The 14565-nt window shown below is 43.8% G+C and overlaps 1 protein-coding gene across 1 annotated transcript in view; it reads right to left on the bottom strand.

The window, feature by feature from the left end:
* The window catches only part of USP39 (ubiquitin specific peptidase 39), a 34217-nt gene extending 22648 nt beyond the window's left edge, over positions 1 to 11569 (bottom strand). Inside the window, exons 1-5 of the mRNA XM_061155264.1 lie at positions 11255 to 11569; positions 7144 to 7213; positions 5354 to 5448; positions 3823 to 3959; positions 1858 to 2010 (exon numbers count right to left, since the gene is read on the bottom strand). Coding sequence (XP_061011247.1) covers positions 1858 to 2010; positions 3823 to 3959; positions 5354 to 5448; positions 7144 to 7213; positions 11255 to 11522 — 723 coding nt within the window. The 5' untranslated portion in view covers positions 11523 to 11569. The remainder of the gene's footprint in view (positions 1 to 1857; positions 2011 to 3822; positions 3960 to 5353; positions 5449 to 7143; positions 7214 to 11254) is intronic.
* Positions 11570 to 14565: the final 2996 nt, after the last annotated feature.

The following is a 14565-nucleotide window of genomic DNA, read 5'->3' as shown; positions in this document are numbered from 1 at the left end:
TCAATGGATGTGTTTGAGCAAGCTCCGGGAGATGAAGGACAGGGAAGCCTGGCATGCTGCAATTCATGGGGTTACAAGGAGTTGGACACAACTTAGCGACCAAACAACAAGGGACCAGGCATGACACCAACGGCAGACAGCAAAACTCAGAGATATGTTTTTGCAATGTTTTACCCAATTCTTTATGCAAAAATACCATACACAAAGTTTAAAGGCCAACCAAATAAGAACTAGAATATGTGCAACACACACAAACACACACACACACACACACATATATATATAAAATACACATACTTTTAAAACTCAATATAAAAAAAATAAATAAATAAAACTCAATATAGTGTAACACATAGAAAAATGAGCACACAAGGCCCACAACTCATGAAAAAATATAAGAATCAACTTTAGAAATTAATTTTAAAAAGTAAGTTAAAATAGAGATACTTTTGATGGAGTTCTTCCATCAAAATGGAAGAACTTTTTTTTAATGGTTACAGTGACAATGTGACACCCCTTTGGGAATCCTCCTACACTGTTAGTAGGAATGTATCAATAAATTGGTGTAGTGACTATGGAGAACAGCATAAAGGTTCCTTAAAAAACTAAAAATAGAGTTACCATAAGATCCAGCAACTCCACTCCTGGGCATAAGTGCACCCTAATATACATGAAAGCACTATATACAATAGCCAAGATACAGAAACAACCTAAATGTTCATCGACAGATGAATAAAGATATGATACACACAAACACACACACATACACACACGGAATACTACTCAGCCATAAAAAAAAAAAAAGGATGAAATAATGCCACTTGCAGCAGCATGGATGGACCTAGAGATTATCATACTAGGTAAAGCCAGAAAAAGAAAAATTCCATATGATATCACTTACATGTGGAATCTAATACACAACACAATTTATCTATGAAACAGATTCACTGACACAGAAAACAAATTTATGGTTACCAAAAGGGATAAATTAGAAATTTTAGATTAGCAAATAAAAATTACCATATTTAAAGTAAACAACAAGGTCCTACTGTATAGCATAGGGAACCATATTCAATATACTGTAGTAAATCATAAGAGAAAAGAATATGAAGAGGAAAATAAATATCTATAACTGATTCACTTTGCTGTTTATCAGAAACTAACACAACACTGTAAGTCAACTATACTTCAATTAAATGTGTGTGTGTTTAGAACAGTTCTGGAGCTCTCTATACTGTTAACTACCCCAGGACAGAGCACTAGGGAAAGGAATAAAGCTCTCATGTTATACTTTCTGTATCTTTCTTCCCTACTCTCCGCAATTTGTTTGTAGTTTAATCATTTTTTTTTGAGTGAGGCAGAATTACTGTTAATTTTCTTATTTACACTTATCAATATTTTCTACAATGTACACTATTACTCATGTAATTTTTTTTAAAGCAAAACTTAATTGAAAATAGGACAACTTTGGCTTTCTGCTTTTCCCATTTCAGGGTTTACACACAGGGACAGGAGAGTGACACCTCAGAGCCAACACAATGAACATCTACACCATGGAAAAAAAAAGCATCACCTAGCACACATGTCTCTTATTCGGTCCTGCAGGCCACATGCAGATTCTACCCCTCATTCCCCGTACACTCCAGAGGCTGAAACAGGCCCACCATTTGGCAGCAGCCCTCAAGCAGACACAGGAGAGTTCTGTTTGGTGCAGAACAAATAGGCCAGCAGAGTTCCCAGCAAAGAATCAGGATCTGAGGACCACCAGACTCCACCAGAAAGCAGTCGTTTCCTGGCTGACCTTCAGTGTTCCTAGGTTGCCCCTTCCCGCACGGTTCCCATCCCATCCTACCCTACCTGAAGGACGGCGTTGGCGTAGTCATTGGCCTTTATGTTATTCAGGCCCACAATACCTGGCAGGTAAGTGGTGCCGTCATATGCCCGGGACAACTTGGCTTGCTTGTCCAAGTTAGCGATCTGCTGCTTTGTGAAAGTGGGCTTCAACACATACTGCAAAACAAAAGAAAATTCCAAATTGTTTTAGGACAATCTATAGAGCTGACAGGACATATTTGCAACAGCAATTTCTACCAAAAGCAAAAAATACTTTGCCATGAACAGCCACCCAAAGGGTTCCCAACAGTAGGTCTAAGGATGGAGGTGACATGGAATGGGTGCACTGCACACTGCTCATCCATAAACAGGTGATTATCAAAAACCCAAAATCACTGAGTCCCAGGCCTTCCCTCAGAGAGCATGTCTGGCCAACCCCATAACAAACAACAGTGAGAAACTGCAGGATACTCAAGTCTGCAGGCGGCAGGAGTCTGAGTCCCAGGTAGGAGCTCACGCAGGGTCAGCACGTGGGCCGGTGCATAAGCAGGAATGTCATTCCCCTCTCTGTGGAGGTCTGAGATGCTGTGACTCCCTGCGACTGGAGGGGCAGGATCAGACCCTTCCCAGTCCTAGAGTTACGAGGGTCATTAGGTCACAGCCCGGTCAGAGGGCGCCACTGACTCACTGTGTTTCTGTTTTATGTTTTGGTTTTTTTGGCCGAGAGGTATGTGGGATCCCAGCTCCCAGACCAAGGATCGAACCTGCACCCTCTGCATTGGAGGCATAGTCTTGACCACTGGACCACCAGGGAAGTCACCACTGACTCACTTTGAAAGCTTGAATTAAAAAAAAATTAGCTTGAATTCCTTTCAGTTTCTCCCTCTGTGCATAACCACTTAAAACTTCAATTTTAACAGGACTATGAAACTTATGGAAGTGAGGTAAGTAGTGTTTCAAACACTCTGAACACCGAGCTTTCCTTAAATAGAGCATTCCACTCTATTGAACATGCAGCACTTGCTGAAAAGGAAAACAATAATCAACAGTTCCAACAGTAATCAAAGCCCAAGGGGATTTTCCAGGCTCCCCACTTAAGTACAGGGACTCCTGGCATAAGGCACAAATCGGAGCCTGCAGGTGTAACATGTTGGCCATTTTGGCCACATCATGTCAAAAGGAGCCGTGCATGCGTGCTAAGTCACTTCAGTTGTGTCCAGCTCTTTGCAACTCTATGGACTAGAGCCCATCGGGCTCCTCTGTCCATGGGGATTCTCCAGGCAAGAATACTGGAATCGGTTGCTATGCCCTTCTCCATGGGATCTTCTCCACCCAGGGAGTGAACCCGTGTCTCTTAGTCTTCTGCATAGGCAGGCAGGTTCTTTACCACTAGGGCCACCTGGGAAGTCCAAAAGGAGCTGTGAACTGGTATAAATCTCTATCCTACACCTGGCTATACCAGGCTCAATTCACATCACTACACCAATGTGTGGAAGGGTAATTTATTTCACAAAAATGCTTTCACTCCAATTAGAAAGGAGCCTTATTTCTTCAGTCCTAACTAAAAACCGAAATGATAGCTAGGCTGCAGACCATGGGCCATGACTACGAATTGTGGGACTTCCCAGGCGGCTCAGTGGTCAAGAATCTGCCTGCCAATGAAGAAGAAGTAGGATTGAGCCCTGGGTCAGGAAGATCCCCTAGAGGAGGAAATGGCAACCCACTCAAGTATTCCTACCTGGAAAACCCCATGGACAGAGGAGCCTGGTGGGCTACAGTCCATGGGATCCCAGAGAGTCAGATATGACTACGAGAATGAGCACACATGACCTCTTTCTTCAGTTTCCCTGGTTCCTCCCAAAGGGAAAGGAGATTCTCCAAGTCCAAAGGACTGAGACTCTTTCCTGACCTTCAGTGGGGCAGACCCCCAGGAGCCCTGACGTAGCTCCCAAGAGAACTAGTTCCAAACCAACCGTCTTGGACACGCACCGTGATATCCTCTAGTGAGGAATCGATGATCTCATAGTTGTCAGGGAGGCAGTAAAACTTGAGGGTGTGGAGGTTGAGGAAGACATGGTGACTAAACTGGACACTGTGAATGTAGGCGTGAGATTTCAAACCCCGGCCTGCAGGAAGGAGGGAAGGCTGTGAGAGAAGCACAAACTCCAGAAGCACACTGATCGTGTGTAATTTTCCCTTCTTCATTTTGTACCAGAACATGTTAATATCAGCAAAAACAAAGTACTACACCATTCATGAAAATTCATCTCTGCATGAACTCCTCTCATCATACAAGTTAGCAAGAAAGAATAGCACTTTATTCTCTAGACAGCATAAAACATAGGGGGACTAATTTCATATACACGAATATGGAAAACGTGTGGGTATCTGTGAGTATGTGCATATGTGTATGTATGTATGTGTGAGTATGTATATGTGTATGTATTCAAGCTAGTTTCATGTGCTATCAGAAACTAGGGATATGCATATATATATTATAAATAATACACGTACATACACATATGTATGTATCACCATCATCACTTAGTCCTAATTTTTCAGCTGCCCACATTTAGGACAATCCCATATCTACGTAACCTTTGTTCACGTTACCACTCCTTTCTAGAATATTTCACCCTTCACCCATTCAAACTCTGTATTTCCTGCATACAGAGAACAAGTTTCTCCTCCACCTCCTTCATGAACTTGACACAAACATTCCAGCTAACAGTGATCTTTGCATATTTCAACTCCTACCATCCTTATTTATTTACACTCAGTGCCACATGGGCCAGCAGTGATCTTTATGGTCTTAAGAGAGTTTGCTGATAGTTTTATGTGTTACCCTTGACTATGTATAAGATCCTTATAAGAGCAAAGAATGTACTTTACATTTCTTCTAAATCTTCCACTATACTGTGCAAATAGCACTAGCTTGGTCTGAATAAACTGCTATAGTTAATTTTCAGAAAAGGACAGAATGAAAAACTCCTTACAGTAAAAGAATTCTCAGAAAAAGACACTGAGTATAGAAAAATATCAGAGATTAAAAAACACAGAGCCGGTCAGCCCAGGGGCCAGCCAATCCCAGAGCTCTCCCCAGTGGTCAGTTCACAGGCCAAACAACCAAACAGAAAAGTTAAATAAATAGCAGCAAGGCCAGAGGCAGTGGGGCTGGAGACAACAGGGTTTCAGTGGCCTCGCCTGTCCTCATTCACTGGCGATGACCAGCATCAGGCAGAGAAAGCCACCACCTTAAAAAAATAACAATAAAACTAGAGCTTCTGAGATTTCCCACAAAGTCTCACACGTGGTGAGTTCTTTCTCCCTTTCACATGTATTCAGATTCTGACAAATAGAGAACCTCCCATGGATTTCCTAAGAGTATTCCAATTTCCTGGGAACAAAGATAAGGTTTATTAGACATGACTCTTAACAGCTACTTAATCTCTTAAAAAAACAACAAAAACCCAAAGACCTGTGGCTAATGCTGAAAACACAATGCAAAATATTTATTTACCTTGAAAATACTTGCCACACACCAGACAAGCATATGCATTGATGTGCGAGAGGGAGATGGAACACAATTTCTCAAAGTCAAAGTCCAGCACACTCCTAAGAGGATGAAAACAAGACAGAAACAGTTAATGGTGATGGCTGCCCAGGTGAGCACCTGAGTAAAGCAGCACTGTTGGCTCCATGCTTCCCAGGGTCATGCAGCATCCTTCCAAGAACAGATCAACAATCACATGCAAATTGTGGGGAACGTTACCTCTTCTTTACTTAGACATTCGGGCTTTCCTGGTGGCTCAGATGGTAAAGAATCTGCCTGCAGTGCAGGAGACCCGGGTTCAATCCCTGGGTTGGGAAGATTCCCTGGGGAAGGGAATGGCTACCCACTCCAGTATTCTTGCCTGGAGAATTCCATGGACAGAGAAGCTCGTGGGCTACAGTCCATGGGGCTGCAAACAGTCAGACACAACTGAGCAACTAACACTTTCACCTAGACATTTAATATAGTGCCCCAACCCACCAACCCCCAAAGTAGTGCAAAGGTATCTCTACAATGACCCTCTTCAAGTATCCACAACCAGTTGAGAATCTCCCACTACTTTCTCTGGAGGAAAAGCCACAAGTAGGACTAAATTAACAGGGCACCAACAACATTCCAAAGTACAAGACATAAAATGAAGGACATAAAAAGAGTGAATAACCCCTTTCATAAAAGAAAATTTTATTTTTGTCCATTAAAAAAAGTCAGAAGCCTGAAGAATTTTAGGGGAATACCTACAAAAAGATCTATCTGTTCAAGTGCAAAGTCACAGTGAGTACCAGGCAAGTTAAGTGATTAAAAAAAAGTTACCTCTACTAAATCCACAGGTGGCAAGGGTTTTCCTTCTCAAGCATTAACTCTAATTAATTATTAGTGGTCCCTGGAAAGCTGCACTGTCCACTAAAGGGGCCACTAGCCACACACAGCTATTGATGTAAAATAATTAAAATAAAATTTAAAATTCAGTTCCTCAAGCCACATTTCAAGTGCTCAACAGCCACAAGTGGTTTGTGCCTACCACAATGGACAATTCCACTGTTGCAAACAGCAATTCCAATGTTGCAAAAAAAGTCTAGTAGTCAAGGCTACAGTAGAGCCTAAGTGAAAAAACCATCCTGTAATGCATCTGGGACCAAAGAATGCATTGGGATGAGATGACCACCTCTGCTTTAGGACATGCCTTTGTCTGTTTTTCCTTTGCTGAATCCCAGGCACCAAGAGCAGTACCTAGCACATCATGTGTGTGCGTGCTCAGTGGTGTCAGACTCTGCGACTCCATGGACAGTAGCCTACCAGGCTCCTCTGTTGGTGCTATTTCCCAGGCAAGAATATTGGAGTGGGTTGCCATTTCCTCCTCCAGGAGATCTACCTAATCCAGGGATTGAACCCAAGTCTCCTGCATCTCCTGCACTGGGAGGCAGATTCTTTACCCGCTGAGCCACCTGGGAAGCCCCAGCACATACTGAGTTCTCAATAAAAATTTAAATTGGCAATTGCCATTGATACCATATATCCTTTTATTTCCTCATACAAATTCAAAACGAGCTGAAAGCTCTTTCTGCATGTGCCACCCTAAAACAACATGCCTTCTGACACTTTAAACTGAGGGGAAAGATTAAAAAACCTGGCAAGAAGCACAGTTTCCTGGGCAGAAAGCTTTAGAAGAGATAGTTTCTGAATATATCATACAATACAAAGAATTTTCTACAAAGATTCCATTGTATGTCTGCTGTCCCAGGCATCCCTGTGCTACCCACCTGTTAATGGTATCCAGGTACGGGCAGTGGCGGCTCCTCCGGTCCTCAGAATCCACGCGGCCATTCTTTGCTGAAAGGAAAATCATCAAAAGCTCTGAAAATGGGAAACCCATACTCACAGTCAACTACCAATACAAACAAACACAAAAATGGGAAAAACTAATCAGGACAAGTTCTGTTACAAATAGCCTGAAAACACCCCAAAATGCCCACTTTAACAGAAAGTGAAGGTGTTAGTTGCTCACTGGTATCCAACTCTTTGCAACCCCATGGGCTATAGCCCTCTGTCCATGGGATTCTCCAGGCAAGAATACTGGAGTGGGTTGCCATTCCCTTCTCCAGGGGATCTTCCCAACCCAGGGATCGAAGCCAGGTCTTTTGCGTTGTAGGCGGACTCTTTACAGTCTGAGCCACCAGGCTACAAACTGAGACAATATACTTGAAACACATAAAACCAACAAAGAAACTGCTTGCAGTTACATAAAGAAATCTGGTGAAGAGTTTTTAAAAAAGACAACCTAACAGAAAATGAGGAAGACAGCCCACAAATACATGAAAAGATGCTCAACTTCACCAATAATCAAGAAAATGCAGATTTCCTTGCACAATAATATACCACTTCACATCTACCAGAGAGAATAAAACAAAATCAAGCAATTCCAAGTGTTGACAAATACAAGGAGCAATGAGAAGGCTCATAGACTGCTGGTGGGAATGTAAACTCTTACAATTTCTTAGAAAATAGTGCAGCTAGACTGAAGCTGAAAATATACAGACCCTTTGACCCAGCAATCTCTCTTCCATTAATACTTATATCTACCCTAGAGAACTTCTGCACAGGTGCATCAAGAATATTTTACTAAAAAATATTTATAGCTACAATATTTGAAAGAGATCCAACTGGAAACAACCAAAATGCCTACCACATACCAAAAATGGGAGAAATCGGGTTTGATCCCTGAGTCGGGAAGAGAGGAAATGGCAACTCGCTCCAGGATTCTTGCCTGGAAAACTCCATGAACAGAGGAGCCTGGCAGGCTACAGTCCATGGGGTCACAAAGAGTTGGACAGGGCTGAGCATACACACAGGTATCATCAATAGAACACTTTGTTGCCATGAACATCTACCCGAATGAACCTCAACAATGTGACTAGTTTAAAAAAAAAAAAAAAGGGCAAAACAGAAGACTATATATAGTATGATTCCATTTATAATAAATACAAAATAAAATACAGTTCCACTTAGGGATATATATGAGGTAAAACTATAATTTACCTCATATATACATGAGGTAAATACATATAAACTATAAAAGTTTATAGTTTATATATATAGTTTATAGTTTTACATATATATAAACTATAAAACAATAAAAATAGAAACAGAAAAACTTCAGAACAGTGATTACCCCAGCAAGCAAGGAAGGCAGATGCAACTGGGAAGGGGCCTGTTGGACCTTCTAAGGTACCGGCTTAAACCTCAACATTCAAAAAACTAAGATCATGCCATCCAGTCCCATCATTTCATGGCAAATATATGGAGGGAAAGTGTAAACGGTGGCAAATTTTAGTTTCTTGGGTTCCAAAAATCACTGTGGAAGGTGACCGCAGGATGAAATTAAAAGATGCTTGCTCCTTGGGAAAAAAGCTATGACAAACCTAGACAGCATATTAAAAAGGAGAGAGATCATCTTGCTGACAAATGCCTGTATAGTCAAAGCTATGGCTTTTCCAGTAGTTATGTACAGATGTGCGAGTTGGACCATAAAGAAGGCTGAGTGCCGAAGAATGAATTCTTTCAAATTATGGTGCTAGAGAAGACTCTTGAGAATCCCTTGAGAGCAAGGAGACCAAACCAGTCAATCCTAAAGGATATCAACTCTGAATATTCATTGGAAGGACTGATGCTGAAGCTCTAATACTTTGACAACCTGATGCAAAGAGCCGAATCATTGGAAAAGACCCTAATGTTGGGAAAGATTGAGGGCAGGAGGAGAAAGAGGCAACAGAGAATGAGATGGTTGGATGGCATCACTGACTCAAATGGACACAAGTTTGAGCAAGCTCCAGGAGATGGTGAAGGATAGGGAAGCCTGGTGTGTGGCAGTCCATGGGGCTGCAAGGAGTCAGACACGACTGAGCAACTAAACAACAACAAGGTATTAGTTAAGCACCACTTCTGAAGCTGAACAGTGTCAGGAGACAATTCTGCATTGCTCTCTCCTGTTTCTGCATGTACTGTGACCAGAGGTACCAACCACCTCCAGATTATCTCGCCAAAGATGCCTGTATAGTGAAGTTTGTTTGTACAGCCTTGGAAGTCAGAGATCATCTGTCCTTACAGAGCAAAGGTGAGGCAAGCTCAAGGCCCATTGTAGAAGACTTGGGTTCTCTAAGCTCAGAGTTGTTGTCTTGTGCGCCCACTCCCTGAGTGTATGGATTCTCATCATGTTGCACTACTGCAACAGGAACTGACTTAGGAAATGATGATAATTGCTATATTCTGGCTACTGTTATTGCTGCAAAATGCTGTCTGAGGCCCAGTAGTTCGATGTCTTCCAACAGCATCCATGAAACCGTGGCAGGCTAACTTGGTAGTGCACAAACAGGGTCAGACCCTTCACAGTCCTTGACAAGTGGTAGATTTAAGGCTATATATCCACACTCTTCTTTAAACTTTATACATGTGCGTGACATTTAGTCCATCTTAGTACCTATGATCTATTTCACAATAAAAATAAAGGAAAAAAAAGAAATAAGACAGTAACCACAACTGGTATCCTAGTATGTCCCAGAGAAAACAATCTCCTGACCACAACTAAGCAAAATATCTAAGAAACAATTTCTCTTTCAGAGAAAGGGAAACCTGAGGCTGACAGAATATATAAGTAAAAGAAACCAAAGAATACCCTGAAATTATTAGATTATTCAAAGAATATTTATCAAGTACTTTTCATGAGCAAGGTGCGATCCTAGACTCTGTGTATAATATAAAATATGTCAAATGCAAAACCTTAAGCAAGAAATTTAAGAGTTAACATGAGTATAATCTTTTATTTATTTATTTGGATGTGCCAGGTCTTAGTTATGGCATGCAGGCTCTTCGATCTTCACTGCAACATGCAAACTCTTAGTTGTGGCATGTGGGATCTAGTGGCATGTAGTTCCCTGACCAGAGATCAAACCTGCATTGGGAGGGTGGAGTCTTAGCCACTGGACCAGCAGGGAAGTCCCCAAGAATATAATCTTATACAGATAAACAGGCACAGAGACAGAATTATAACGTCTTGGAGAATGAACAATCCTGGAACAAAGAACACTGCCCCTACAGTGTAGCCTAGTGATATGTTTACCTGCTAACTCACCAGAAAACAAGTATATAGGAAACACGTTCAAATCAGAAGTTCCAAGTTCAGATATGGAAAAGATTAACTGAGCTTAAACAGGAAAAGCTTCAGACGTGATGGAAACCTACTTAGTGACTGGTAAGATATCAACAAGTCGGAAAAGAGTGTACACACTCCAGAGTACCAAGGCTGGACCAAAAGATCTCCAGCAATTACCAGAAGAATGAGTCCAGCAGAAGGCAGAGCGTACAGTCACAGAAGGGACTGACAGGGCTCTCAAAATTCATGGGTTCCAGGGCTCCTTCCATCGACTTAAAGAGGGACAGACACATGAAACCCACATTTCCCAAACCAGTGACTCAGTCTCAGAGGCCGGACTAGAATCCAAACCTCCTGGCAGCTACAACTCCAAGCGACAGGGCAGTATAGTCCAAATGCCCAGAGTTCAGACTCTCCACTCTGAATGGTCTGATTTCAGGAATTACAGCAGGACTCATTTCTCAGGTGTTTTGTAAAAACTCAAGGAGGTAACACCTGTAAAACAACGTGCCTAGCCCCGAAGCTAGGCACTCGATAAAGGAAAGCTGCCGTTATTATTAATGTTGCTAGAAACATTAGAGCTACGATTACTAAGACAAGTAAAGTCCTCATTAAAAAGCAGTCGAGTTGGATCGCGTGTAAAGTGTGGCTTTCCCGCGGGGAGAGAAGGTTGGAGAGAGAAAAAGAAGAACGCGAGAGAGGAGCCCGAGCCCGGCCCCGCGCACCTCGCACCTCCCGCTCAGGTTCCGAGTCCTCGTCGGCCTCGCGCTCCCGCTTCACCCGCACCGCCGGGACCACCGGCGCCGGGGCCTCACGCGCGCTCGCCGGCTCGACCTCCCGCTTCACGCGCACCGGGCTGCCCCGGGAGCTCGGCGCCTCGGGCTCCCGCTCCCTATCTCGTTCCCGTTTGACACGAGCCGAGCTGCTCCGCGACTCGGACTCGCGCTTCCCGCGGGTGGAACCGCGAGACTCCCGCTTGGACCGGCTGGACATCGCCACTACCGGCCGAGTCGCCGGGTGCAGCCTCCAGACAAGACAGAGCGCGCGGCAAGCAGCCAATCAGAAGCTGCGCTGTTATGGAGTCCAAGGTTCTCTACGAGTCGCCGACCGGGACAAATCACCCCGCAGAGAACTTCGGGGAAGTACTCTGCCTTTTGTGGCTTCTTTGCTGCTGCGTGCGCACCGGAGACCAGTAGGCGGACCTACTGCACGTTACCCTTTTCCGGTTTAAAGAGGCAAGAACCTTTTACTGACTGCGGAGTTTCTGGATAACAGAAGCTGTCATTGGACCCCCGGTGTCTTCAAGACACTTTGTGTCCCGAAACCAGAATTGGGAGGTCGTCTCCACAGTCTCCGCTCCTCAAAGATCGACACCCCTGCACAGAACCAGGCGACATTCCCAAGTCATACCCTTTTTGTAGCAACCTGGCGACTCTTAATTCCACATTTAGAGGCATCACAGAAAAATGCGAACGACGAGCAGAGAGAAACTAGAGAGTGACGTCAATAAAGCTGAAGCTTCAGGGCCTGTGACTTTCATGACCCCTTCCACAACCCTGAACTACTTTACAGTTCTACTAAGGTGTGACTGATATACAATAAAATGCGCTTTTAAAGTGTTCAGTTCAGTCGTTCAGTCGTGTCCGACTCTGTGACCCCACGAACCGCAGCACGCCAGGCCTCCCTGTCCATCACCAACTCCCAGAGTCCACCCAAACGCAGGTCCATAGAGTCGGTCATGCCATCCAACCATCTCATCCTCTGTCGTCCCCTTCTCCTCCTGCCCTCAATCTTTCCCAGTATCAGTGTCTTTTCAAATGAGTCAGCTCTTCGCATCAGGTGGCCAAAGTATTGGAGTTTCATCTTCAACATCAGTCCTACCAATGAACACCCAGGGCTGATCTTTAGGATGGACTGGCTGGATCTCCTTGCAGTCCAAGGGACTCTCAAGAGTCTTCTCCAACACCACAGTTCAAAAGCATCAATTCTTCGGTGCTCAGCTTTCTTTATAGTCCAATGCTCACACCCATACATGACCAATGGAAAAACCATAGCCTTGACTAGACGGACCTTTGTTGACAAAGTAATGTCTCTGCTTTTTAATATGCTGTCTAGATTGGTCATAACTTTCCTTCCAAGGAGTAAGCGTCTTTTAATTTCATGACTGCAGTCACCATCTGCAGGGATTTTGGAGCCCAGAAAAATAAAGTCAGCCACTGTTTCCACTGTTTCCTCATCTATTTGCCATGAAGTGATGGGACCGGATGCCATGATCTTCATTTTCTGAATGTTGAGCTTTAAGCCAACTTTTTCACTCTCCTCTTTCACGTTCATCAGGAGGCTCTTTCGTTCTTCTTCACTTTCTGCCATAAGGGTGGTGTCATCTGCATATCTGAGGTTATTGATATTTCTCCCGGCAATCTTGATTCCAGCTTGTGCTTCCTCCAGCCCAGCGTTTCTCATGATGTACTCTGCATATAAGTGAAATAAGCAAGGTGACAATATACAGCCTTGACGTACGCCTTTTCCTATTTGGAACCAGTCTGTTGTTCCATGTCCAATTCTAACTGTTGCTTCCCGACCTGCATACAGATTTCTCAAGAGGCAGGTCAGGTGGTCTGGTATTCCCATCTCTTTCAGATTATTCCACAGTTTATTGTGATCCACACAGTCAAAGGGTTTGGTATACTCAATAAAGCAGAAATAGATGTTTTTCTGGAATTCTCTTGCTTTTCGATGATCCAGCAGATGTTGGCAATTTGATGTCTGGTTCCTCTGCCTTTTCTAAATCCAGCTTGAACATCTGGAAGTTCACGGTTCACGTATTGTTAAAGCCTGGCTTGGAGAATTTTAAGCATCACTTTACTAGTGTGTGAGGTGAGTGCAATTGTGCGGTAGTTTGAGCATTCTTTGGCATTGCCTTTCTTTGGGATTGGTTTGAAAACTGAACTTTTCCAGTCCTGTGGCCACTGCTGAGTTTTCCAAATTTGCTGGCATATTGAGTGCAGCACTTTCACAGCATCATCTTTCAGGATTTGAAATAGCTCAACTGGAATTCCATCACCTAGCTTTGTTGTACATTTTGCTGAGTATTGATGGAGGTATGTATACACTCTGAAACCAACCACCACGATCAAGATAATGAACCTAGGGATTTCTCTGGTTATCCAGTGGCTAAGATTCACTTTCAAAGCAGGGGGGCCTGGGTTTGACCCCCTGATCAGGGAACTAGATCCCACATGCTGCAATTAAGATACAGTGCAGTCAAAAATATATATTTACTTGTATATATTTAGATGTATAAAATGAATTTAGTTACCATTCACCAAAAGTGTCTTCCTGCCCTGACCATTGATCTGCTTTCTGTTGCTACAGATCAGTCTTTCTAGAGTTTTATATAAACGGAAACACACAGTGAGTCCTCTTTTTAACCCCTGGCCTGTTTTGCTCCGCCTGTTTTGCGATTCATCCACCTTGTTGGGTATATAACAACTCACTTTTGGTTGCTCAGCGGCATTCCACTGTGTGGATGTACCAGTCTGTCTACTCATGAACTCCTGGTTTTGTCTCTTTTTAAAGAGGATTCAAAAATGACACAGGCTCAGATGTCTGAAAGGCCCTGGGGCCACCCACGGGGAAGAGTTAAGACACCGGCCCGGTGGGCGCCGAGATGAACCAGGCGGCGGGAAAGTACTCAGAACTCGGGAGTTGGGCGGGATGGGAGGGGTGTCCGCCGCTTGTGGCCCCTGGAGGGCCGGGGGCTGGGCTGCGCGGCCAAGGCGCCGCTGTGTGCCCAGCCCGGGCCCTCGCTTCCTCAGGATCTCTTTGGAGGTAGCTGCTGTCAGTGCCCCCACTTACAAATGAGTAAACTGAGGCACGACTGGGTTCAACAGTCGGCCTAAGCCACGGCTGGTGATGGAGTGTCACACATCCCAGCAGAAGAAAAGGGAAGGGAAGGCTCTAGAGCGAATTCTGAGTGGTGTGATGGGTGCTTTGTGTTTTTCTGGATTTTCTGATATATCAGCAGTAAGCCTAA

Source organism: Dama dama, chromosome 11 (assembly GCF_033118175.1).
Source record: "Dama dama isolate Ldn47 chromosome 11, ASM3311817v1, whole genome shotgun sequence".
NCBI classification, from domain to species: Eukaryota; Metazoa; Chordata; class Mammalia; order Artiodactyla; family Cervidae; genus Dama; species Dama dama.
Note: the sequence above shows the minus strand (reverse complement) of the source record. Positions and strands in the feature narration are given on the sequence as shown.